At 44.0% G+C, this 27,689-nt stretch overlaps 1 protein-coding gene across 3 annotated transcripts in view; it reads right to left on the reverse strand.

Moving 5' to 3' along the window:
- The window catches only part of mpp6b (membrane protein, palmitoylated 6b (MAGUK p55 subfamily member 6)), an 81,105-nt gene that overhangs the window by 22,436 nt on the left and 30,980 nt on the right, over window positions 1–27,689 (reverse strand). For 2 of the 3 annotated variants that reach the window (XM_038965896.1, XM_038965895.1), the window contains exon 1: window positions 4,561–5,077. In XM_038965896.1, coding sequence (XP_038821824.1) covers window positions 4,561–4,726 — 166 coding nt within the window. In that variant the 5' untranslated portion in view covers window positions 4,727–5,077. Of the gene's footprint in view, window positions 1–4,560; window positions 5,078–10,493; window positions 10,563–27,689 lie in introns of those variants that run through there. The other variant, XM_038965897.1, reaches the window with a different exon arrangement.

The raw sequence follows: 27,689 nt of genomic DNA on the forward strand, positions 1-27,689 counted from the left end.
ATTTGTATTTGTGGTCCTGACAACTGGACCTTTTTTGGAACACCATTATTTTTTGTGTTACTGAGATTTACTGTCAGGGCCCAGGTCTGACAGAATCTGTGCAGAAGATCTAGGTGCTGCTGTAGGCCCTCCTTGGTTGGTGACAGAAGCACCAGATCATCAGCAAACAATAGACATTTGACTTCAGATTCTAGTAGAGTGAGGCCAGGTACTGCAGACCATATCTAACTCTCTCTCTACCTCTACCTCATAGTCTAACATAGTGTAACTCATAGTCTAACTCATAGTCTAACTCATAGTCTAACTCATAGTCTACCTCATAGTCTACCTCATAGTCTACCTCATAGTCTACCTCATAGTCCAACTCATAGTCCAACTCATAGTCCAACTCATAGTCCAACTCATAGTCTACCTCATAGTCTAACTCAGTGTAAATCATAGTCCAACTCATAGTCTACCTCATAGTCTACCTCATAGTCTACCTCATAGTCTAACTCATAGTCTAACTCATAGTCTAACTCATAGTCTAACTCATAGTCTAACTCATAGTCTAACTCATAGTCTAACTCATAGTCTAACTCATAGTCTAACTCATAGTCTAACTCATAGTCTAACTCATAGTCTAACTCATAGTCTAACTCATAGTCTAACTCATAGCGTAACTCATAGCGTAACTCATAGCGTAACTCATAGCGTAACTCATAGTCTAACTCATAGTCTAACTCATAGTCTAACTCATAGCGTAACTCATAGCGTAACTCATAGCGTAACTCATAGCGTAACTCATAGTGTAACTCATAGTGTAAATCACAGTGTAACTCATAGTCTAAATCATAGTGTAAATCATAGTGTAAATCACAGTGTAACTCATAGTCTAAATCATAGTGTAAATCATAGTGTAACTCATAGTCTACCTCATAGTGTAACTCAGTGTAACTCATAGTGTAACTCATAGTGTAAATCACAGTGTAACTCATAGTCTAACTCATAGTGTAACTCATAGCGTAACTCATAGCGTAACTCATAGTCTAACTCATACTCTACCTCATAGTCTAACTCATAGTCTACCAACAAAACACACAGTTCCAAACCAGACCATCAATTACACCCACCCACACCCACACACACAAAAACAACCATTAAACCATCCCCTTGATTAGTTAACCCCCCCACACACAGAGACATAATCCCCCTTTCAAGCTCTCCTATAGACACAAACACACACAAATTATACTGTCCATGACTCCAATACAAAGACCACACACGTAAGCACGCACACGCGCAGTCGCACAGACAGACAGACGGTCAGGCAGACAGACAGGCAGACAGACAGGCAGACGTACAGCATGCAGATCCTGGGCCACCAAAAGCTATCACATGTAGCTACCCACATTCCCCACATAAAAGTGTGACTCCACACACACTTGCAAGTTCGCCCTAAAGGAACACATAACTGTTGGGATGTGAGTCTGTGTGTCTCTGTTGTTATGTGTGTGTGTGTGTGTTGGGGTGTGAGTGTGTGTGTGTGTGTTGGGGTGTGAGTGTGTGTGTGTGTGTTGGGGTGTGAGTGTGTGTGTGTGTGTTGGGGTGTGAGTGTGTGTGTGTGTGTGTGTGTTGGGGTGTGAGTGTGTGTGTGTGAGTGTGTGTGTGTGTGTGTGAGTGTGTGTGTTGGGGTGTGAGTGTGTGTTGGGGTGTGAGTGTTTGTTGGGGTGTGTGTGTTGGGGTGTGTGTGTTGGGGTGTGTGTGTTGGGGTGTGTGTGTTGGGGTGTGTGTGTTGGGGTGTGTGTGTTGGGGTGTGTGTGTTGGGGTGTGTGTGTTGGGGTGTGTGTGTGTGGGGGTGTGTGTGTGTGTGTGTGTGTTGGTGTGTGTTGGTGTGTGTGTGTGTGTTGGGGTGTGTGTGTTGGGGTGTGTGTGTGTGTGTGTTGGGGTGTGTGTGTGTTGGGGTGTGTGTGTGTTGGGGTGTGTGTGTGTTGGGGTGTGTGTGTGTGTGTTGGGGTGTGTGTGTGTGTGTTGGGGTGTGTGTGTGTGTGTTGGGGTGTGTGTGTGTGTTGGGGTGTGTGTGTGTGTTGGGGTGTGTGTGTGTGTTGGGGTGTGTGTGTGTGTTGGGGTGTGTGTGTGTGTTGGGGTGTGTGTGTGTGTTGGGGTGTGTGTGTGTGTGTGTGTGTGTGTGTGTGTGTGTGTGTGTTGAGGTGTGTCTCCAAGGCAGCGTGACTGAACAAGAAGAACCTACGTTTCTCTGTCATATGTCACAAAGACATTTAGCAATTTGTGTGTTTTGGATCTACTTAGTGTAAATACAGTTGAAGTCGGATGTTTACATACACTTAAGTTGGAGTCATTAAAACTCGTTTTTCAACCACTCCACAAATTACTTGTTAACAAACTACAGGTATTGGCAAGTCGGTTAGGACATCTACTTTGTGCATGACACAAGTAATCTTTCCTACAATTGTTTACACCATGGGACCACGCAGCCGTCATACCGCTCAGGAAGGAGACGCGTTCTGTTTCCTAGAGATGAACGTACGTTGGTGCAAAAAGTGCAAATCAATCGCAGAACAACAGCAAAGGACCTAGTGAAGATTCTGGAGGAAACAGGTACAAAAGTATCTATATACACAGTAAAATGAGTCCAATATCGACATAACTTGAAAGGCCGCTCAGCAAGGAAGAAGCCACTGCTCCAAAACCGCATAAAAAAGCCAGACTACGGTTTGCAACTGCACATGGGGACAAAGATCGTACTTTTTGGAGAAATGTCCTCTGGTTTGATGAAACAAAAATAGAACTGTTTGGCCATAATGACCATCGTTATGTTTGGAGGAAAAAGGGGGAGGCTTGCAAGCCAAAGAACACCATCCCAATCGTGAAGCACGGGGGTGGCAGCATCATGTTGTGGGGGTGCTTTGCTGCAGGAGGGACTGGTGCACTTAACAAAATAGATGGCATCATGAGAAAATTATCATGAGAAAATTGGAAAATTATGTGGATATATTGAAACAACATCTCAAGACATCAGTCAGGAAGTTAAAGCTTGGTCGTAAATGGGTTTTCCAAATAGACAATGACCCCAAGCATACTTCCAAAGTTGTGGCAAAATGGCTTAAGGACAACAAAGTCAAGGTATTGGAGTGGCCATCACAAAGCCCTGACCTCAATCCTATAGAAAATCTGTGGGCAGAACTGAAAAAGCGTGTGCGAGCAAGGAGGCCTACAAACCTGACTCAGTTACACCAGCTCTGTCAGGAGGAATGGGCCAAAATTCACCCAATTTATTGTGGGAAGCTTGTGGAAGGCTACCCAAAATGTTTGACCCAAGATGAACAATTTAAAGGCAATGCTACCAAATGCTAATTGAGTGTATGTAAACTTCTGACTAACTGGGAATGTGATGAAAGAAATAAAAGGTGAAATAAATCATTCTCTCTACTATTATACTGACATTTCACATTCTTAAAATAAAGTGGTGATCCTAACTGATCTAAGACTGGGAATTTTTACTTGGATTAAATATCAGGAATTGTGAAAAACTGAGTTTAAATGTATTTGGCTAAGGTGTATGTAAACTTCTGACTTCAACTGTAAGCAGTACTGAATATGAAAGAGATAACTGTGGCAGATTTCTGTTAACCTAATCTCTGGGTTGACCTTCGCCCTCTGGGTCAAGCCAATATGTTTTTGTACCCCAGAGGAGTTTGTTCACAGAGTTCACTGAACCTCAGTGTGTGTGTGTGTGTGTGTGTGTGCGCACATGTATATGTGCATCAGATCAAAGGATACATTCCACTATGGTACTCTGACGTGGGTGGGGGGATGGCATAAATACTTCATAATCCCTGAATATGACTTGCATAAGAATACATACAATTACTACGGTACCACTCCAATACTGTTCCACTTGCAAATGCATCTTCAATGTACTTACACTACACAGTATTATAAAAGGTAGCATAGTTAGTCTTTCTCTAGCATAGAGGGTAGAGGAAGGGTTTTTTATCTCCTATTTTACTTTGTAATTCATTAATATTCTGAAGCAGCAAAGTATTTTATTTCTCTCTCTTCTTGCCGCTTCCTCTCTCTCCTCCATTTCTCTCTCTCTCCCCGTATGTCCCGTAAACCATGTGGTACAGTACAATGACTCACTTCTCTTTTCCGAAATGCTTCCTCTGTCCAGGAATTTAAAAAAGTCAACAAACACTCACAATCTGGCAACCCGTTGCCTCACCTACGTACACAACAAATACCTGACAGTCTCTGACCTGTGGATAGTGACACTAACTAGCAATCCCTTCCTTCACTCACAAACTGTTATGAAATACCTATCCAAAACAGCCTTTGCACTTTGGAACAGGCAAGTCTCTCTTTGCTAATGACTGGACAGTGGACACTACGTACCCCACAAATAGTTCTGAAATATCAGTCAAAAAGTATCTTTTCCCTGGAAGGTAATGAATAGCTGGCAAGGCATATCTAGCTGGAAACAATAGCTCTCTCTGTTGTACTAATATTGGGCAACAAATATTTTCCATAGTATCACTATCTGGCAACTGAGAGTCTCACCTCCGGATGTGTTGGCCCCCTCTGTGGGCTCAGCAGCCGCCCCCTCCCTGGACCCAACCACCCCCTCCCCCGTCCCGCCTGCCTCTCCCGTCCCGCCTGCATCCGGAGGGGGCTCCACCTCTACCTCTAACCCGTTGGGACAGGCGTCCTCCACAGCCAGGACCATGACCGCTCCTCGACCACAGCAATGCTTACCTAACCGAAAGATTACCACCACCACCGCTGAGGGACAGTTGGTCTAAAGCTAGCTGCTCTGCCCTTCAACTTCCAACTACTACACAATGAGCAACAGTCTCTAAACACAGAGATAAGGAAGAGAGAGAAGGGTACAGAGGAGATAGAGGACAGAGAAAGAGAGATAGAAAGACAAAGAAAAACAATAGAAGGGGGATTAAACTAAAAGCAATTTTACAGAAAAATGAGATGAGAGAGAGACAGGAGATGATAGAGAGATAGGAGATGAGAGAGAGATGATAGATAGCAGATGATAGAGAGATAGGAGATGAGAGAGATAGGAGATGATAGAGAGCTATGAGATGATAGATATGAGATAATAGAGAGATAGGAGATGATAGAGATAGGAGATGATAGGGAGATAGGAGATGATAGATAGGAGATGATAGAGAAATAGATGTAGGAGGAAATAAACAGGAGAAAGAAACCAAGTCAAAAGGAGACAGAGACACTAACGACAGAGAAAAAGAACGAGATAGCTGGCTCACACAGCTGTGGACACAGATTCAGTCGCTCTCAATCCCCTCCCTCAACACTCCCTTTAATACCTCGCCCCCACCACACACACAAACTCCTAGCCCCACCTCACACCTAATCCCACAATCCTCTCCTGCTGTTGAGGGTTTGTTTCAGTCCGGCCCATATCCACCTCTCTTCAACCAGTACCCACCTTCACAGTCACACACACTGTTCTTATAGGGCTGGGCAGTACACCGTATTTTATTATACACCGTTATTGATGCACGAACCGGTTTGCGTTTTTACATTACCTGGTTTTCAATGTTTGGTTTGTTAAATATGATACGACACTCCGACGACTGTAATGTTAGATCTTATAGTTTACTCCGTTTGCTACTGATATCAGTCCTGTTGTATGTGAAAAGTGCAAATCAATCCCAGAACAACAGCAAAGGCCCTTGTGAAGATGCTGGAGGAAACAGGTACAAAAGTATCTATATACACAGTAAAACAAGTCCTATATTGACATAACCTAAATGGCCACTCAGCAAGGAAGAAGCCACTGTTCCAAAACCGCATAAAAAAGCCAAATTACGGTTTGCAACTGCACATGGGGACAAAGATCATACTTTTGGAGAAATGTCCTCTGGTCTGATTAAACAAAATAGAACTGTTTGGCCATAATGACCATCGTTATGTTTGGAGGAAAAAGGGGGAGGCTTGCAAGCCAAAGAACAACATTTCAACCGTGAAGCACGGGGGTGGCAGCATCATGTTGTGGGGGTGCTTTGCTGCCGGAGGGACTGGTGCACTTCACAAAATCATGAGGTAGGAAAATTATGTGGATATATTGAAGCAACATCTCAAGACGTCAGTCAGGAAGTTAAAGCTTGGTCACAAATGGGTCTTCCAAATGGACAATGACCCCATACATACTTCCAAAGTTGTGGCAAAATGGCTTAAGGACAACAAAGTCAAGGTATTGGAGTGGCCATCACAAAGCCCTGACCTCAATCCTATAGAAAATGTGTGGGCAGAACTGAAAAAGCATGTGCGAGCAAGGAGGCCTACAAACCTGACTCAGTTACACCAGCTCTGTCGAGGAACAGGCCAAAATTCACCCAATTTATTGTGGGAAGCGTATGGAAGGCTACCCGAAACGTTTAACCCAAGTTGAACAATTTAAAGGCAATGGTACCAAATACTAATTGAGTGTATGTAAACTAGAGGTCGACCAATTATGATTTTTCAACGCCGATACCGATTATTGGAGGACCAAAAAAAGCCGATACCGATTAATCTGCCGATTTTTATATATATCTGTAATTGTCACGTTCTGATCTTAGTTCCTTTTTTATGTCTTTATTTTAGTTGGTCAGGGCGTGAGTTGGGGTGGGCATTCTGTTGTTTTTCTATGTTTTATTCTGTTGTTATATTTCTATGTGTTTGGCCTAGTATGATTCTCAATCAGAGGCAGGTGTCAGTCGTTGTCTCTGATTGGGAGCCATATTTAAGTAGCCTGTTTTCTATTGTGTTTTGTGGGTGGTTGTTTCCTGTTTCAGTGTTTGCACCATACGGGACTGTTTCGGTTGTTTGTTCGTATTTTGTTATTTTTGTTCTGTGTTCATTTTGATTTATTTAAAATCTATTATGGACACTTACCACGCTGCACATTGGTCCGATCCTTGCTACTCCTCCTCAGACGAAGAGGAAATCCGTTACAGTAATAATGACAATTACAACAATACTGACTGAACACTTATTTTAACTTAATATAGTATATCAATAAAATCAATTTAGTCTCAAATAAATAATGAAGCATGTTCAATTTGGTTTAAATAATGCACAAACAAAGTGTTGGAGGAGAAAGTAAAAGTGCAATATTTGCCATGTAAAAAAGCTAACGTTTAAGTTCCTTGCTCAGAACATGAGAACATATGAAAGCTGGTGGTTCCTTTTAACATGAGTCTTCAATATTCCCAGGTAAGAAGTTTTAGGTTGTAGTTATTATAGGAATATTTCTCTCTATACCATTTGTATTTCATATAACCTTTGACTATTGGATGTTCTAATAGGCACTATAGTATTGTCAGCCTAATCTCGGGAGTTGATAGGCTTGAAGTCATAAACAGCGCAATGCTTGAAGCACAGTGAAGAGCGCTAGCAAAACGCACGAAAGTGCTGTTTGAATGAATGCTTACGAGCCTGCTGCTGCCTACCATCGCTCAGTCAGACTGCTCTATCAAATAAATATCATAGACTTAATTATAACATAATAACACACAGAAATACGAGCCTTAGGTCATTAATATGGTCTAATCCAGAAACTATAATTTCGAAAACAAAACGTTTATTCTTTCAGTGAAATACGGAACCGTTCCGTATTTTATCTAACAGGTGGCATGCCTAAGTCTAAATATTGCTGTTACATTGCACAACCTTCAGTGTTATGTCATAATTATGTACAATTCCGGCAAATTAATTACAGTCTTTGATAGGAAGAAATGGTCTTCACACAGTTCGCAACGAGCCAGGTGGCCCAAACTGCTGCATATACCCTGACTCTGCTTGCACAGAACGCAAGAGAAGTGACAATTTCCCTAGTTAAAAGAAATTCATGCTAGCAGGCAATATTAACTAAATATGCAGGTTTAAAAATATATACTTGTGTATTGATTTTAAGAAAGGCATTGATGTTTATGGTTAGGTACACATCGGTGCAACGACAGTGCTTTTTTCGCGAATGCGCTTGTTAAATCATCACCCGTTTGGCGAAGTAGGCTGTGATTCAATGATAAATTAACAGGCACCGCATCGATTATATGCAACGCAGGACAAGCTAGATAAACTAGTATTATCATCAACCATGTGTAGTTAACTAGTGATTATGTTAAGATTGATTGTTTTTTATAAGATAAGTTTAATGCTAGCTAGCAACTTACCTTGGCTCCTTGCTGCACTCGCATAACAGGTAGTCAGCCTGCCACGCAGTCTCCTCGTGGAGTGCAATGTAATCGGCAAAAATCGGTGTCCAAAAATGCCGATTACCGATTGTTAAGAAAACTTGAAATCGGCCCTAATTAATCGGCCCTAATTAATCGGCCATGCCATGGTGTATGACTTAACTATACCCTTTCCACCCCACATTTTTTTTAAATTAACAAATCAAAGCACATAGACTGTAAAGATAGCGCCCTGAAGAAGATCAGGTGAGCAAAGCATCATGGGATGAATAATAGTGTCATGAAAAGCAGTTGATCAGAAAAAGGGGGGCATTAAACTGAAGGCTCCAGGGTTTGGATGTTTATGTGTTTATGACAGGTTAAACGATATGGAACAGTGATGAGGTAACATTAGCCAGTGTTCTCACAATAGCATTACACCAATGTTAAAACAGCATTATATTAGCGTTATACAGGTGTTTAATGGCTGTAGATACAGGGGATGTCTTCCACTACCTGTGATCATGGTTGTGACTGGGTTGTCAGGGTGGAACTGTAAAGACAAGGCTACAGTCAGATAGTGGTAATAGGCAGGGGCAACACAAGGCTACAGTCAGATAGTGGTAGTAGCCAGGGGCAACACAAGGCTACAGTCAGATAGTGGTAGTAGCCAGGGGCAACACAAGGCTACAGTCAGATAGTGGTAGTAGCCTGGGGCAACACAAGGCTACAGTCAGATAGTGGTAGTGGCCAGGGGCAACACAAGGCTACAGTCAGATAGTGGTAGTGGCCAGGGGCAACACAAGGCTACAGTCAGATAGTGGTAGTGGCCAGGGGCAACACAAGGCTACAGTCAGATAGTGGTAGTGGCCAGGGGCAACACAAGGCTACAGTCAGATAGTGGTAGTGGCCAGGGGCAACACAAGGCTACAGTCAGATAGTGGTAGTGGCCAGGGGCAACACAAGGCTACAGTCAGATAGTGGTAGCGGCCAGGGGCAACACAAGGCTACAGTCAGATAGTGGTAGTGGCCAGGGGCAACACAAGGCTACAGTCAGATAGTGGTAGTGGCCAGGGGCAACACAAGGCTACAGTCAGATAGTGGTAGTGGCCAGGGGCAACACAAGGCTACAGTCAGATAGTGGTAATAGGCAGGGGCAACACAAGGCTACAGTCAGATAGTGGTAGTAGCCTGGGGCAACACAAGGCTACAGTAGATAGTGGTAGTGGCCAGGGGCAACACAAGGCTACAGTCAGATAGTGGTAATAGGCAGGGGCAACACAAGGCTACAGTCAGATAGTGGTAGTAGCCTGGGGCAACACAAGGCTACAGTCAGATAGTGGTAGTGGCCAGGGGCAACACAAGGCTACAGTCAGATAGTGGTAATAGGCAGGGGCAACACAAGGCTACAGTCAGATAGTGGTAGTAGCCTGGGGCAACACAAGGCTACAGTCAGATAGTGGTAGTAGCCTGGGGCAACACAAGGCTACAGTCAGATAGTGGTAGTGGCCAGGGGCAACACAAGGCTACAGTCAGATAGTGGTAGTAGCCAGGGGCAACACAAGGCTACAGTCAGATAGTGGTAGTAGCCTGGGGCAACACAAGGCTACACTCTGATAGTGGTAGTAGCCTGGGGACACACAAGGCTACAGTCTGATAGTGGTAGTAGCCTGGGGCAACACAAGGCTACAGTCAGATAGTGGTAGTAGCCTGGGGCAACACAAGGCTACAGTCTGATAGTGGTAGTCGCCTGGGGCAACACAAGGCTACAGTCAGATAGTGGTAGTAGCCTGGGGCAACACAAGGCTACAGTCTGATAGTGGTAGTAGCCTGGGGCAACACAAGGCTACAGTCTGATAGTGGTAGTAGCCTGGGGAAACACAAGGCTACAGTCTGATAGTGGTAGTAGCCTGGGGAAACACCACTCTGCTTTGATAACATCAGTCTAGACCAGGGAAAGAGAAGACCTTCATGGACAAGCCTTAAGATCGGCTTAACACTCCTGGCACATTCAGTACATTACACCCACACAAATGCTTGTTGATATACAAACACATACTTCTCTCTCACTCTGTTTCAAACACTCTCTCTCTCACACACGCTTATAAACATGGAAATTGCATTAAAATAAACATACATTTAAAACACACCCACACAAACCATATAGCCTAAACAGAGACACACAATCCCAAATACTTGCAGTACAACTACACATAACCCTTAGACAACAGATAATAAACTCTCAGGACCTATAACGACACCTGTAGGGATAAACAAGAGGACATGTGGTGATCTTACCTGTGTCTGACTGTTAACCCCAATCCTTCCTGCTCTTCTACAATCTACTCATCCGTCAACCCTAGAGACCTAGGAGAGAGAGAGAGATAAGGGGAGAGAGAGGGGGAGAGAAAGAGGGTAGGGGAAAGAGAGAGAGAGACAGAGAGAGGGGGAGGAAAGAGGGAGAGAGCGAGGGGAAAGAAAGAGAGAGAGGGGGGAGAGAGAGAGAGAGAAATAGAGAGAGAGAGAGAGGGAGAACACTCATCAGACAATGATTATGACCAGGAGTTTACACAATCTGTATCTCACACTCGCTCTTACGGGTCATCTTGTTCTTGTCCCGAGAAGGACAGACTATGACAGGGATCCCAGGCACTGATGGGGGCCATTGTTCCTTCAGCACAACCCTGATGGGGGTCATTGTTCCTTCAGCACAACCCTGATGGGGGTCATTGTTCCTCCGGCACAACGCTGATGGGTGTCATTGTTCCTCCAGCACAACCCTGATGGGGGTCATTGTTCCTCCGGCACAACCCTGATGGGGGTCATTGTTCCTCCGTCACAACACTGATGGGGGTCATTGTTCCTCCGGCACAACCCTGATGGGGGTCATTGTTCCTCCGTCACAACACTGATGGGGGTCATTGTTCCTCCGGCACAACCCTGATGGGGGTCATTGTTCCTCCGGCACAACACTGATGGGGGTCATTGTTCCTCCGTCACAACACTGATGGGGGCCATTGTTCCTCCGGCACAACACTGATGGGGGTCATTGTTCCTCCGTCACAACACTGATGGGGGTCATTGTTCCTCCGTCACAACACTGATGGGGGCCATTGTTCCTCCGGCACAACACTGATGGGGGCCATTGTTCCTCCGGCACAACACTGATGGAGGCCATTGTTCCTCCGGCACAACACTGATGGGGGCCATTGTTCCTCCGGCACAACACTGATGGGGGCCATTGTTCCTCCGGCACAACACTGATGGAGGCCATTGTTCCTCCAGCACAACGCTGATGGGGGCCATTGTTCCTCCAGCACAACGCTGATGGGGGCCATTGTTCCTCCAGCACAACGCTGATGGAGGCCATTGTTCCTCCAGCACAACGCTGATGGGGGCCATTGTTCCTCCAGCACAACGCTGATGGGGGCCATTGTTCCTCCAGCACAACGCTGATGGGGGCCATTGTTCCTCCAGCACAACGCTGATGGGGGCCATTGTTCCTCCAGCACAACGCTGATGGGGGACATTGTGTCCACAGACACTCAGGATGTCGCTTAAATCATCATCCTGTGCCATATAGTCCCAGACAGCATAAATGTCATTCAATCCAAGTGTCATTGTCCACTATTATGTGAGAACAACAGGGAAGGTTAGGTAATGCATTTAGCCTAACCTTGAGTATTTTCTCTCTCCATTTCTCTTCTTCCATTCCTGTTCTCGTTCATCCTCCCTTCCCTCCTCCCTCCATCCCAGGACTGAGTGGTAAACAGTAGCTTTTTTAATAAACACTACAGGTCACTCAGCAGCATTAAGCTCTGAATAACTCTAATGAAATGAGATGGGTTAGCAGAAATGTTTTGATTACAACTAGCAGAAATAACCGCCCACTGCTTTGGTTTTAGCCATGGCAACAGGTCTTGCTCCTTAATCTGAGATTAGGTTAACTTTTTAAGGTTTTCCAAAAATCATGGTTGGAGGATTCCCGGATTTCCTGCTTTGTTCATTTTGATTCCAGCAATATGATCACACATGTACGGCCACCATAGAATTACGGTAAATATAATCTTAGTCTGTGTCCCAAACGGTACCCTATTCTCTATATACAATACTACTTTGTACAAAAAGTAGAACACTTTAGGAAAAAAGTAGTGCACTATATAGAGAATAGGGTGCAATTTGGGGCACATACTTTTAAGGTGCATTTGTAAATTGCCTCCATTGTGTCAGAGTGCACTCTGGGTCGTTCGTAAATTCAGAGCGTTGTCAGATTGCCTGTTCATAAATTTGAAGTGTTTCGCTCTCGGAGCGTTCAGAGCACACACTGGACTCTCTGGCTGAGGAGTAGGGATGATCTGAGCGTTCTGACCTCACACTGGACTCTCTGGCTGAGGAGTAGGGATGATCTGAGCGTTCTGACCTCACACTGGACTCTCTGGCTGAGTAGGGTTGATCCGAGGGTTCTGACCTCACACTGGACTCTCTGGCTGAGGAGTAGGGTTGATCCGAGGGTTCTGACCTCACACTGGACTCTCTGGCCGAGGAGTAGAGTTGATCCGAGGGTTCTGACCTCACACTGGACTCTCTGGCTGAGGAGTAGGGTTGATCCGAGGGTTCTGACCTCACACTGGACTCTCTGGCTGAGGAGTAGGGTTGATCCGAGGGTTCTGACCTCACACTGGACTCTCTGGCTGAGGAGTAGGGTTGATCCGAGGGTTCTGACCTCACACTGGACTCTCTGGCTGAGGAGTAGGGTTGATCCGAGGGTTCTGACCTCACACTGGACTCTCTGGCTGAGGAGTAACACCGATCTGAGCGTTCTGACCTCACAACGGCACTCAAGCACCCAAGCTAACTGACTAACGTTGGCTAGCTTGCTACTTCCAGACACAAATGAGAGAACACCCCACTCTGACCATTTTACTCACCCTAGCAGAGCTGGTTAGGCTGTTTTCATGTTATCCAGAGCGTTGGTGACTGTATCTGTGCTGCTGGCAACAATTGACACCGGTCATTTTACTGACAACAGTGATATTCACCAGGTGTTGAGTGTTCGTATTCATCAGTTATTCTGCGCTGTGGCACACTCAGACGAGAGTGCTCTGAAATCAGAGTAGATAGCCAGAGCGAATTTACAAACATACCCTCAGTCTCTGACTGGCAATGCAAGCAGATCACAGGATATTACAGACCAGTTCATTTCATCCCCACTTCCTGGGCACCGGTTTTAATGGCCAGCACTTTATTACACCACCTCCCTCCTTCGTATCAGCTTTTCTCTCCATTGGATCTGCTCATTGTGTGGCCCATCCATCACGTTAGTGCTAATTGGCCCATTACAGCCAAGAGAGAGAGCGAGAGAGACGTGCCAAATGTTTGACCGTATAAGAGACACATATTTCCCTCGGATTACACAGACCCACAAAGAATTTGAAAACAAATCCAATCTTGATAGACTCCCATATCTATTAAATTAAATACCACAGTGCAGTGTTTCCTCTAGAAAAATGTGTTGGGGGGGGTCACAGGGGTTGAAGGGGAGGACTGACTCTCTATAAATGTAGATATCATATAGCCTATGCATGGTCCATATTATCAGGTATGCTATTAGCAATAAGCATTATCAACTGTAGCCCATCTGATGCAGCATAGTGGCTATAAATAAATAAGCTGAAGCATGGGGTTTCCCATCTGCATTGACCCTATTGGGCTAACCATTAGCTAGATCCCCAATGTAGTCTTTTAACTAGTTAGCATCCTAATGAGGAATTTTATGTCCCAAAAACACTTGCACAAACACACTGAATGTAACGTACATTGTTTGAAGGAGACCAAGGCGCAGCGTAATTTGTGGTCATCATATTTAGTTAAATGACAACCAGCAACAAAATGACAAAGTGAAACCAAAACGAACATACCGTTCCGTAGGCTACAAGAGCTGTACAAAAACAAGATCCCACAACATAGGTGGGAAAAAAGGCTACCTAAGTATGATTCCCAATCAGAGACAACGATAGACAACTGCCTCTGATTGGGAACCACACTCGGCCAAACACAAAGAAATACAAAACATAGAATGCCCACCCCACATCACACCCTGACCTCACCAAATAGAGAAATAAAACGTCTCTCTAAGGTCAGGGCGTGACACTGAATATAATGTAGGCCTTCCTGTTAGGGTAACCTGCCATTTGGGGTAGCATGCCCCTGCCTGTACTTCTCACAGAAACCACTTCCACACCATTTTTTACCCCAACACTTTCCCTGATTGCCACTAGTCATCAAAAAAAATTACGTCACTCCCCCAAAAATGTTTGAGGTAGGGTAGCATTTTACCCCAAGTTACTCTACAATTGACCCGTGTTACATTTAGCCCCATTCTCCCCTATGCACTCATGGTGAATTGCTGAACAGTAACATGCTTAACCATGACGCTGTTAAAAACTCTAGGTTTAAAATGGTACATTTGAACACACAGTATTTAGGAGTTGAGAAATAAAGTAGGAAGAGAACTGGGATTGTCCTCTTTTTAACAAAGGCCATTAAAACTGCTGTTTTACATGATTGCAAGAATTGTTGTGCATTTGCTTGTCAGAGTGCAAGTTTCCCTCCCTTTGGCACTCAACTTGAATGCACCTCAAGAGGAATATTTCTCACATAGAACACACATCAAGCCGACTCGGTAAATAGATAAACTATTCTACTATGGGGTTGTCAAATGTTTCTATTCATTACTTGCTTGTTTGCAGAGGAAAAGTAAATGTGTGTCACGTGTGCTCCCTCTCCGGCCTCTAGGTCACCAGGCTGCTCGTTATGGCGCACCTGCGCGTCATCAGACTCACCTGGACTCCATCACTTCCCTGATTACCTTCCCTATATATGTCACTCCCTTTAGTTCCTTTCCCAGGCGTCATTGTTTCTGTTTCATGTCTGTGTGCCAGGCGTCATGTTAGTGTTTCTTGTTTTGTAGAACGTTTATTTTATTAACACTCCCTCCCTGAACTTGCTTCCTGACTGTCAGCGCACATCGTTACAGAATGACGCCTCACCCTGCTACAGCCAGCTCGTCGGGCTTTCATGCCTTCACCGGATCACCAGGCTCCCCTACATCCACCGGCTCGTCAGGCACCCCTGCCTCAGCCGGTCTGACAGGTTCCCGCGCCCCAGCTGGCAACAGGTTACCACGCATCAGAAGGGTTGACAGGTCCACTCTGGATCCCCGGGATCGTCCCTTTGATTGGCGTCCTGCGGCTGGAGCCGAACGCGCTGGGGAGGGGGTACCATCACATATGCTCTCTCTCCGGCGCTCTAGTTCGCCATGTTCCCGCATCTCAGCCGGACTGACAGGTTTCCTGCGCCTCAGCAGAGGTGACCGGTCCGCTCCTGATCCCCGGGATTGTCATTTTGGTTGGCGTCCTGCGGCTATAACCGCGCGTCGGGGAGGGGGTACTGTCACATGTGCTCCCTCTCCAGCCTCTAGGTCACCAGGCTGCTCGTTATGGTGCACACCTGTCACCATCACGCGCACCTGCGCGTCATCAAACTCACCTGGACTCCAGCACATCTCTGATTACCTTCCCTATAAATGTCACTCCCTTTGGTTCCTTCCCCAGGCGTCATTGTTTCAGTTTCATGTCTGTTCGTTGTTCATGTTTCTTGTTTTGTATCATGTTTATTTTATTAACACTCCCTCCCTGAACTTGATTCCCAACTCTCAGCGCACATCGTTACAATGTGGACTGTTCTAGCATCTTCAAAGAGCGTTTAATATTTTTTGGGCGTGGCAGCAGTGTTTTCGCTGCACTAATTTAACTGTGGCACTGCCACGGCAAAATCATTACTGCCACGCCCAAAAAATATTTGTGTGCCACCACAGCAGCAAGATGTGTGACCTGTTGCCACAAGAAAATGGCAACCAGCACAAACACCATTGTAAATATAACCTATATTTATCAGTTTATTTATTTTCTCGTTTTTACAACACTTTTTAAATAGCAGTGACATAACATTTGAAATGTCTATATTAGGGATGAAACGGTTACTAGTTTCACGATAAACCATGGTAAAATTCCCGACGGTTAGTAGTACCGTTTCAAATTATCATTAAAACCGTGTTTGATTAACTCACGGTAAATACTGTCCAGCATCAACCAAAGTTAGCAACAGTCTGACGCAGGCGCAGCATGCAACGTGGGTTTTGTTTAGTGTGAAAACATGACGGAAGGTAGTGACAGCGCTCAGGGACATTTTTCAGTATTTTGGTGCTGAGGAAAACCTAATCGAAGATGGTCACCCTGTCTGCAGAACATGCAAAAAACTAATCGCTGTGAAAGGGGGCAACACTTCAAATCTCTTGAGTCATCTTCGTGACCACCACCCACTACTTTATAGCGACTGCAAGGTAAGTTAACTTTTAGCTCAATGCATGTGGGGACTTCGGAATTTTGGGGAAAATGTCATGGTTTGTCTGTAACTTGCTAATAGCTTGTCAATAATGTAAACTGAAGCTTTCAGTGTTACCTACACTTGTAAAAACACAACACGTTGTTCTGCTGCTGTATGCATCGTGTGTCTGCAGACTTGGTTTGCCCATTGCACACGATAACACCTTATGTAGTTTAGTCACCAACCAACATATTTTTTGGTTAATTTAAAATCCAACAGTCGTCGACTTGGTTGTGTGTTCCAACAGGAGAAACACTAGACTCCTATACAAGACTCCTGTATTTATAATAATTGGTGGGCTCATTGCAATTACTATCACTGTCTTAAGACTCGTTTATTTATGTAAATTGTGCATGGGGTCATTGCATATACTCAAATGCAACACAGAAGATAGACTGTGTGTGGTGAGTAATAATAATAATTATGGATGCACGATATATCGGAATTGGACGATATTAGCTAAAAATGCCAACATCAGTATCGGCCCGATGTCTAGTTTAACGCCGATGTGCAAAACCGATGTCAAAGCTTACGTGCATACCTATATAACGTATGTATATGACGGTACGTAAAATTTTGTGCTACACGTGCAACACAGCATTCCTAACCTAGCCCACAATGTCTGCTGTGTGGATCGAACAGCCAACAAGTCGAGCAGTCATTTGAAAGAGTAAGAAAATTTCAGCGAGATAACTCAAAGGCGAAATCCATTAACGCCAAGATAATGGAATTCAATGCCCTTGACAATTAACCGTTCTCTGTCGTGGGTGATGTTGGCTTTCGTGACTGGTTGAGCAACGGTACACACTACCAAGTGCGCTATTTTTCAGATGTTACCCTACCGGAGTTACACAGTAATAGCGTCACTGCTATTACCTTCATGACATACTATGGAACGCCGCTTGGGTATTTGTGTGTCAAATAATATACGTCAAATAACACTATTTGACATGTTAAATAAGCTTTTAATTTGACACGTCAAATAACACAGTTCTATTATAGAATGTTGTGTTCTGAATTTGCACGTACAAGCCAAGCGCCACCACTACTATCAGTAGCACTGTCAAAGCTGTACAAAAAAGTCTGTAAACAAGCAAACACCGGCCACAAACGATGTGTTTACAATACCGCATTGGTAATAAAGCATTATTTGTTGGACCGCAACTTCTGGGGTAGCTAGCTAGCTTTAGCTTGGTACCTAGCTAGCACCAATACAACCAGCCTGAAAACAATGACCAGTAGAAACTGCAGTAATTTTCATTATTCTTAGCAATGATTTAGGAATCCTTGGGAGTAAGTATTACCTAGGTAGCCACTTGTTGTTCGCTTATTGAAATTGAACTTCAGTTCATGAAAATAAATAGCTATCCAGCTACTTAACCCTGTTTCCCAAAGCTAACATTATAAGCAGTCAGCTAGCTTCATCTGGCTAATGAGGCTCGAACGGACCGGGTTATGTGTTGTGAAGCTAGCCACAATAAGGAGTAGGCACAATAGTGGAATTTGCGGTTTGCCTTCAAAATAAAAGTACATCTTTGAAAGTGATGCAAAAGGTAACAATTGGTGGAATAATGCCATATTTAGACTAGATAATGTTAAACAAGGTTGGATTGTGAAGCAATGAAATGGGGTATCAGTCTACTCGATCTACACAGAACACAACTGTGAAGAATTTACGCAAATATTAGGGTTGTAGCTCTTATCGCGGGACAGCGACTGTGTGAAATCACCTCACCAGTCAGCCTATTGCCTGTATTGACATTCATATTGCACTATACAGCTTTACCTAAGGATTGGGGATCAATGAAATGAGGTATCAGTCTACTCAATACCCAAGACATTTTCCCCCATGTCCTCCAAAACATCCACGCAGTATTGTTTTTCCTCGAGAATAGTGTTCAATACACATACAGTGGGGCAAAAAAGTATTTAGTCAGCCACCAATTGTGCAAGTTCTCCCACTTAAAAAGATGAGAGAGGACTGTAATTTTCATCATAGGTACACTTCAACTATGACAGACAAAATGAGAAAAAAAATTCCAGAAAATTACATTGTAGGATTTTTTATGAATTTATTTGCAAATTATGGTGGAAAACTTTTGTTATTGACCAAATACTTATTTATCTCAATACTTTGTTATATACCCTTTGTTGGCAATGAGAGGTCAAACGTTTTCTGTAAGTCTTCACAAGGTTTTCACACACTGTTGCTGGTATTTTGGCCCATTCCTCCATGCAGATCTCCTCTAGAGCAGTGATGTTTTGGGGCTGTTGCTGGGCAACACGGACTTTCAACTCCCTCCAAAGATTTTCTATGGGGTTGAGATCTGGAGACTGGCTAGGCCACTCCAGGACCTTGAAATGCTTCTTACGAAGCCACTCCTTCGTTGCCCGGGCGGTGTGTTTGGGATCATTGTCATGCTGAAAGACCCAGCCACGTTTCATCTTCAATGCCCTTGCTGATGGAAGGAGGTTTTCACTCAAAATCTTACGATACATGGCCCCTTTCATTCTTTCCTTTACACGGATCAGTCGTCCTGGTCCCTTTGCAGAAAAACAGCCCCACTGTAGGTTGACAAATGTGGCTCAATTCACAGTTGTTTCAGAGTCCCGCAATAAGAGCTCCGACTCTAATGTTCTCTGGGTGTCACTGAGTAGACTGATATCCCATGTCATAGGTAAGGCTGTACAGTGAAATAAGTATACCCCCAATGCAATTCTAAAGTGTAATACATCCAGTGTAATTAACAGATTTTTGTCAAATTAACAAATTGTCTTTTGTTTTTTATATAACATTCCAACATCGTTTAGCATGATCTATTCAATTATGGCATAATTATACTATTTGTATTCATTTGCATCACTGTCAATGACATACTTTTATTTTGAAGGCTAACCGCAAAGACCGCTATTGTGGCTAATTCCTATTGTGGCTAGCTTCACATAGATGGGTCTGACCACCATTAATCAAATAAGAACTGTCTTATAAATTAGGGTTATTTTAGATGACACCTAGCTATATAGTTAGCTAACTATAGCTACTGAAACAGATTGTCATTTTGCTATGTTTTTTGGAAAAGAACATTGTTTGCATCCATGAGCTAGTTAGCTTTTATTTTTGACCAGCACTGTAAGTGCGCGAGACAGCTTTAAAAATTAATGAATGCGTTAAATTATTATGTGACGTGCAGTCATATTCAGGTCCTGATTGGTCAACAAGCTTATTTGACACATCAAATAGTGATTTGTATCTTTTTTGACACGGCGTTCCATAGAAATCCTGGTTGAGAATGAAACGACTGAACAACAAACAGCACAGCAAGTAAGTGAAAGATTGGTTTTGATTATGTTTAACTGGAAATGGGGACATACGTAAATGCCAACAAAATAGCTTGTTGGTCAGTGTGTGTGTGTGTGTGTAACCTTTAGTTAACAAGGTAAGTCAGTTAAGAACAAATTCTTATTTACAATGACGGCCTACCCTGGCCAAACCCTAACGACGCTGGGCCGATTGTGCGCCGCCCCCTCCATCATAGACTTAATTGTAACATGATAACACACAGAAATACGAGCCTTAGGTCGTTAATATGGTCAAATCCGGAAACTATCATTTCGAAAACAAAATGTTTATTATTTCAGTGAAATACGGAACCGTTCCGTATTTTATCTAACGGGTGGTATCCCTAAGTCTAAATATTGCTGTTACATTGAACAACCTTCAATGTTATGTCATAATTATGTACAATTCTGGCAAATGAATTACAGTCTTTGTTAGGAAGAAATGGTCTTCACACAGTTCGCAACGAGCCAGGCGGTCCAAACGGCTGCATATACCCTGACTCTGCTTGCACAGAACGCAAGAGAAGTGACACAATTTCCCTAGTTAAAAGAAATCCATGTTAGCAGGCAATATTAATTAAATATGCAGGTTTAAAAAATATATACTTGTGTATTGATTTTAAGAAAGGCATTGATGTTTATGGTTAGGTACATTGGTGCAACGACAGTGCTTTTTTCGCGAATGCGCTTGTTAAATCACCCGTTTGGCGAAGTAGGCTGTGATTCAATGATAAATTAACAGGCACCGCATCGATTATATGCAACGCAGGACAAGCTAGATAAACTAGTATTATCATCAACCATGTGTAGTTAACTAGTGATTATGTTAAGATTGATTGTTTTTTATAAGATAAGTTTAATGCTAGTTAGCACCTTACCTTGGCTCCTTGCTGCACTCGCATAACAGGTAGTCAGCCTGCCACGCAGTCTCCTCGTGGAGTGCAATGTAATCGGCAAAAATCGGTGTCCAAAAATGCCGATTACCGATTGTTAAGAAAACTTGAAATCGGCCCTAATTAATCGGCCCTAATTAATCGGCCATGCCATGGTGTATGACTTAACTATACCCTTTCCACCCCACATTTTTTTTAAATTAACAAATCAAAGCACATAGACTGTAAAGATAGCGCCCTGAAGAAGATCAGGTGAGCAAAGCATCATGGGATGAATAATAGTGTCATGAAAAGCAGTTGATCAGAAAAAGGGGGGCATTAAACTGAAGGCTCCAGGGTTTGGATGTTTATGTGTTTATGACAGGTTAAACGATATGGAACAGTGATGAGGTAACATTAGCCAGTGTTCTCACAATAGCATTACACCAATGTTAAAACAGCATTATATTAGCGTTATACAGGTGTTTAATGGCTGTAGATACAGGGGATGTCTTCCACTACCTGTGATCATGGTTGTGACTGGGTTGTCAGGGTGGAACTGTAAAGACAAGGCTACAGTCAGATAGTGGTAATAGGCAGGGGCAACACAAGGCTACAGTCAGATAGTGGTAGTAGCCAGGGGCAACACAAGGCTACAGTCAGATAGTGGTAGTAGCCTGGGGCAACACAAGGCTACAGTCAGATAGTGGTAGTGGCCAGGGGCAACACAAGGCTACAGTCAGATAGTGGTAGTGGCCAGGGGCAACACAAGGCTACAGTCAGATAGTGGTAGTGGCCAGGGGCAACACAAGGCTACAGTCAGATAGTGGTAGTGGCCAGGGGCAACACAAGGCTACAGTCAGATAGTGGTAGTGGCCAGGGGCAACACAAGGCTACAGTCAGATAGTGGTAGCGGCCAGGGGCAACACAAGGCTACAGTCAGATAGTGGTAGCGGCCAGGGGCAACACAAGGCTACAGTCAGATAGTGGTAGTGGCCAGGGGCAACACAAGGCTACAGTCAGATAGTGGTAGTGGCCAGGGGCAACACAAGGCTACAGTCAGATAGTGGTAGTGGCCAGGGGCAACACAAGGCTACAGTCAGATAGTGGTAGTGGCCAGGGGCAACACAAGGCTACAGTCAGATAGTGGTAGTGGCCAGGGGCAACACAAGGCTACAGTCAGATAGTGGTAATAGGCAGGGGCAACACAAGGCTACAGTCAGATAGTGGTAGTAGCCTGGGGCAACACAAGGCTACAGTAGATAGTGGTAGTGGCCAGGGGCAACACAAGGCTACAGTCAGATAGTGGTAATAGGCAGGGGCAACACAAGGCTACAGTCAGATAGTGGTAGTAGCCTGGGGCAACACAAGGCTACAGTCAGATAGTGGTAGTGGCCAGGGGCAACACAAGGCTACAGTCAGATAGTGGTAATAGGCAGGGGCAACACAAGGCTACAGTCAGATAGTGGTAGTAGCCTGGGGCAACACAAGGCTACAGTCAGATAGTGGTAGTAGCCTGGGGCAACACAAGGCTACAGTCAGATAGTGGTAGTGGCCAGGGGCAACACAAGGCTACAGTCAGATAGTGGTAGTAGCCAGGGGCAACACAAGGCTACAGTCAGATAGTGGTAGTAGCCTGGGGCAACACAAGGCTACACTCTGATAGTGGTAGTAGCCTGGGGACACACAAGGCTACAGTCTGATAGTGGTAGTAGCCTGGGGCAACACAAGGCTACAGTCAGATAGTGGTAGTAGCCTGGGGCAACACAAGGCTACAGTCTGATAGTGGTAGTCGCCTGGGGCAACACAAGGCTACAGTCAGATAGTGGTAGTAGCCTGGGGCAACACAAGGCTACAGTCTGATAGTGGTAGTAGCCTGGGGCAACACAAGGCTACAGTCTGATAGTGGTAGTAGCCTGGGGAAACACAGTACCATGTGTAGTTAACTAGTGATTATGTTAAGATTGATTGTTTTTTATAAGATAAGTTTAATGCTAGTTAGCACCTTACCTTGGCTCCTTGCTGCACTCGCATAACAGGTAGTCAGCCTGCCACGCAGTCTCCTCGTGGAGTGCAATGTAATCGGCAATAATCGGTGTCCAAAAATGCCGATTAAGGGCCTCCTGGGTGGCGCAGTGGTCTAAGGGCACTGCATCGCAGTGCTAACTGCGCCACCAGAGTCTCTGGGTTCGCGCCCAGGCTCTGTCGCAGCCGGCCGCGACCGGGAGGTCCGTGGGGCGACGCACAATTGGGCTAGCGTCGTCCGGGTTAGGGTGGGTTTGGCCGGTAGGGATATCCTTGTCTCATCGCGCTCCAGCGACTCCTGTGGCGGGCCGGGCGCAGTGCGTGCTAACCAAGGGGGCCAGGTGCACGGTGTTTCCTCCGACACATTGGTGCGGCTGGCTTCCGGGTTGGAGGCGCGCTGTGTTAAAGAAGCAGTGCGGCTTGGTTGGGTTGTGCTTCGGAGGACGCATGGCTTTCGACCTTCGTCTCTCCCGAGCCCGTACGGGAGTTGTAGCGATGAGACAAGATAGTAATTACTAGCGATTGGATACCACGAAAATTGGGGAGAAAAGGGGATAAAAAAAAAAAAAAAATGCCGATTACCGATTGTTATGAAAACTTGAAATCGGCCCTAATTAATCGGCCATTCCGATTAATCGGTCGACCTCTAGTATGACGCCTCTTGCACTGAGATGCAGTGCCTTAGACCGCTGCGTCAATGTGAGTGTGTTAACTATTTAACTGTACTAGAATGCTTAAAAGGCCGCTAAAATATCGGTTATCGGTATCAGGTTTTTTGGCAAGGAAAATATCGTCTATCGGTATCGGCCAAAAATGGCATATCGGTGCATCGCTAATTATAATGTAACAACACTAATAATACATGTGCTATTCCCTTGTTTACAGAGTGGGCGTGCAGCCATCTTTAATGTTCATGTTATTATTTTAATGTTTATGCACACAAAAAGTGCATAGTGCTGCTAATTGTATATGTTGTTTGTTTATTTGATTTGCTTACTTAAGGTTGTGTTCATTTAAACCTCCACAAGGGAAACGTTTACCTCTCATGGCCACATGGTGCCATCTTTAATGTTAATGTTATTATTTTAATGTTTATGCACACAAAAAGTACATAGTGCTGCTAATTTTATTTGTTGTTTGTTGGTTTTCAATATAAAACTTGGTGAAATGATTTCAGTGTATCAGTACTTTTTGAACATTTCCAGCACATTTTAACAATACCCCGATAATACTGATAACCTAGATAATTTTTGTCACTATAATCATGATATGAAATTTTTATACCGTTTCATCTCTAGTCTATTTTCTTTCAAATCTTTTGTGATTGCAATGTTAATTATTTCTGATTGTTTTTCTCTTGTTTAATGTCTATTTCACTGGCTTTGGCACTGTAAACATATGTTTCCCATGCCAATAAATCCCTTGAGAGAGAGAGAGAGAGAATAGAGAAAGGGGGAGAGTAAGACACAGACAGGGAGAGAGAGAGGGAAAGAGAGATATAGAAAAAGAGAGTGTGCACTACATTGCTGTCTGCAATAAGATGAGGGACAGTGTCTGACAGACCAATCTACACATGTCCTCTATACCATTGTTATTGTTATTGTCCATTATATGGTTATTTTTACCCTTGTTTATGCTTGTTACTGATTGTTGAGCTGACAATCTTGATTATTATTATGCTAATATTGTAAATGAATCACTTAATCTCCAAAGTAAACTTTGGCAATATGTACATTGTTACATCATGCCAATAAAGCATTGAATTAGAGAGAGAGAGAGAGAGAGAGAGAGAGAGAGAGAGAGAGAGAGAGAGAGAGAGAGAGAGAGAGAGAGAGAGAGAGAGAGAGAGAGAGAGAGAGAGAGAGAGAGAGAGAGAGAGAGAGAGAGAGAGAGAGAGAGAGAGAGAGAGAGAGAGAGAGAGAGAGAGAGAGAGAGAGAGAGAGAGAGAGAGAGAGAGAGAGAGAGAGAGAGAGAGAGAGAGAGAGAGAGAGAGAGAGAGGTGTAGAGAGAGAGAGAGAGAGAGGGGGGTGTAGAGAGAGAGAGAAAATACAGACATTGTCATCCTACAAGAAACATAGTATAGAGGAGACGGACGCACTGATTGCCATCTAGGTTACAGAGAGCTGGTAGTCCCATCCACCAAATTACCAGGTGTGAAACAGAGAAGAGACTCAGGGGGTATGCTAATTTGGTATAGAGCAGACCTAACCCACTCTATTAAATTAGTCAAAACAGGAACATTTTACATCTGGCTAGAAATGAATAAGGAAATTATCTCAACAGAGAAAAATGTCCTCATGTGTGCTACATATATCCACCCAATACAATCCCCATATTTTAACGATGACAGCTTCTCCATCCTAGAGGGGGAGATGAACCCATTCCAGGCCCAGGAACATGTACTAGTCTGTGGCGATCTAAATTCCAGAACTGGACAAGAACCTGAAACTCAGCACACAGACAAACAGCTACCTGGAGGTGACAGCATTCCCTCCCAAATATGGCCCCCTAGACACAACTATGACAAAACAACCAACAAAAACGGGTCACAAGTCCTGCAGCTCTGTCGGACGCTGGGTAAATACATTTAAACTCAGTTTTTCACAATTCCTGACATTCGATTCTAGTAAAAATTCCCTGTTTTAGGTCAGTTAGGATCACCACTTTATTCTAAGAATGTGAAATATCAGAATAATAGCAGAGAGAATTATTTATTTCAGATGTTATTTCTTTCATCACATTCCCAGTGGGTCAGAAGTTTACATACACTCAATTAGTATATGGTAGCATTTCCATTACATTGTTTAACTTGGGTCAAACGTTTCGGGTAGCCTTCCACAAGCTTCCCACAATAAGTTGAGCACATTTTGGCCCATTCCTCCTGACAGAGCATGTGCAACTGAGTCAAGTTTGTAGGCCTCCTTGATCGCACATGCTTTTTCAGTTCTGCCCACAAATTTCAATAGGGTTGAAGTCCGGGCTTTGTGATGGCCACTCCAATACCTTGACTTTGTTGTCCTTAAGCCATTTTGCCACAACTTTGGAAGTATGCTTGGGGTCATTGTTTATTTGTAAGACCCATTTGTGACCAAGCTTTAACTTCCTGACTGATGTCTTGAGATGTTGTTTCAATATATCCACATAATTTTCCATTCTCATGATGCCATCTATTTTGTTAAGTGCACCAGTCCCTCCTGCAGCAAAGCACCCCCACAGCATGATGCTGCCACCCCCGTGCTTCACGGTTGGGATGGTGTTCTTCGGCTTGCGAGCATCCCCCTTTTTCCTCCAAACATAACGATGGTCATTATGGCCAAACAGCTCTATTTTGTTTCATCTGACCAGAGGACATTTCTCCAAAATGTACGATCTTTGTCCCCATGTGCAGTTGCAAACCGTAGTCTGGCTTTTTTATGGCGGTTTTGGAGCAGTGGCTTCTTCCTTGCGGAGTGGCCTTTTAGGTTATGTCGATATAGGACTCATTTTACTGTGTATATAGATACTTTTGTACCCGTTTCCTCCAGCATCTTCACAAGGTTTTTTGCTGTTGTTCTGGGATTGATTTGCACTTTTCGCACCAAAGTACGTTCATCTCTAGGAGACAGAGCGCGTCTCCTTCCTGAGCGGTATGACGGCTACGTGGTCCCATGGTGCTTATACTTGCGTACTATTGTTTGTACAGATGAACATGGTACCTTCAGGCGTTTGGAAATTGCTCCCAAGGATGAAGCAGACTTGTGGAGGTCTACAATTTTTTTTCTGATGTCTTGGCTGATTTCTTTTGATTTTCCCATAATGTTAAGCAAAGAGGCACTGAGTTTGAAGGTAGGCCTTGAAATACATCCACAGGTACACCTTCAATTGACTCAAATGATGTCAATTAGCCTATCAGAAGCTTCTAAAGCCATGACATAATTTTCTGGTATTTTCCAAGATGTTTAAAGGCACAGTCAACTTAGTGTATGTAAACTTCTGAACCACTGGAATTGTGATACAGTGAAATAATCTGTCTGTAAACAATTGATGGAAAAATTACTTGTGTCATGCACAAAGTAAATGTCCTAACCGTTTTGCCAAAACTATAGTTTGTTAACAAGAAATTTGTGGAATGGTTGAAAAACGAGTTTTAATGACTCCAACCTAAGTGTTAGTAAACTTCCGAGTTCAAATGTACATAGTCAACGGTAGGCTCCGAGGGAACCCCTATCGTAGGTACACCTATAGCTCATCTCTTGGCAGTAGTACTGTAGACTACTTTATCACTAACCTCAACCCAGAGTCTCTTAGAGCGTTCCCAGTCAGTCCACTGACACCCCTATCAGATCACAGCAAAATCACACTCTACTTGTCACGCCCTGGCCATAGAGAGGCTTTTATTCTCTATTTTGGTTAGGCCAGGGTGTGACTAGGGTGGGCATTCTAGTTTCTTTATTTCTATTTTTTCTATTTCTTTGTGTTTGGCCGGGTGTGGTTCTCAATCAGAGGCAGCTGTCTATCGTTGTCTCTGATTGAGAACCATACTTAGGTAGCCCTTTTTCCCACCTGTCGTTGTGGGAAGTTGACTTTTGTTTAGGGCACATAGCCTTTAGCTTCACGGTTTGTTTTTGTAGTGTTTGTTGTTTTGTTCGGCGTCTTTTTTCCAAATAAAGAGAAAATGTACGCTCACCACGCTGCACCTTGGTCCTCTTCTTTTAACTTCTTTGTGATAGGGGGCAGTATTTTCACTTTTGGATGAATTGCATGCCCATAGTGAACTGCCTACTACTCTGTCCCAGATGCTAATATATGCATATTATTATTACTATTGGATATA

This window comes from Salvelinus namaycush, chromosome 27 (genome assembly GCF_016432855.1).
Source record: "Salvelinus namaycush isolate Seneca chromosome 27, SaNama_1.0, whole genome shotgun sequence".
NCBI lineage: Eukaryota > Metazoa > Chordata > Actinopteri > Salmoniformes > Salmonidae > Salvelinus > Salvelinus namaycush.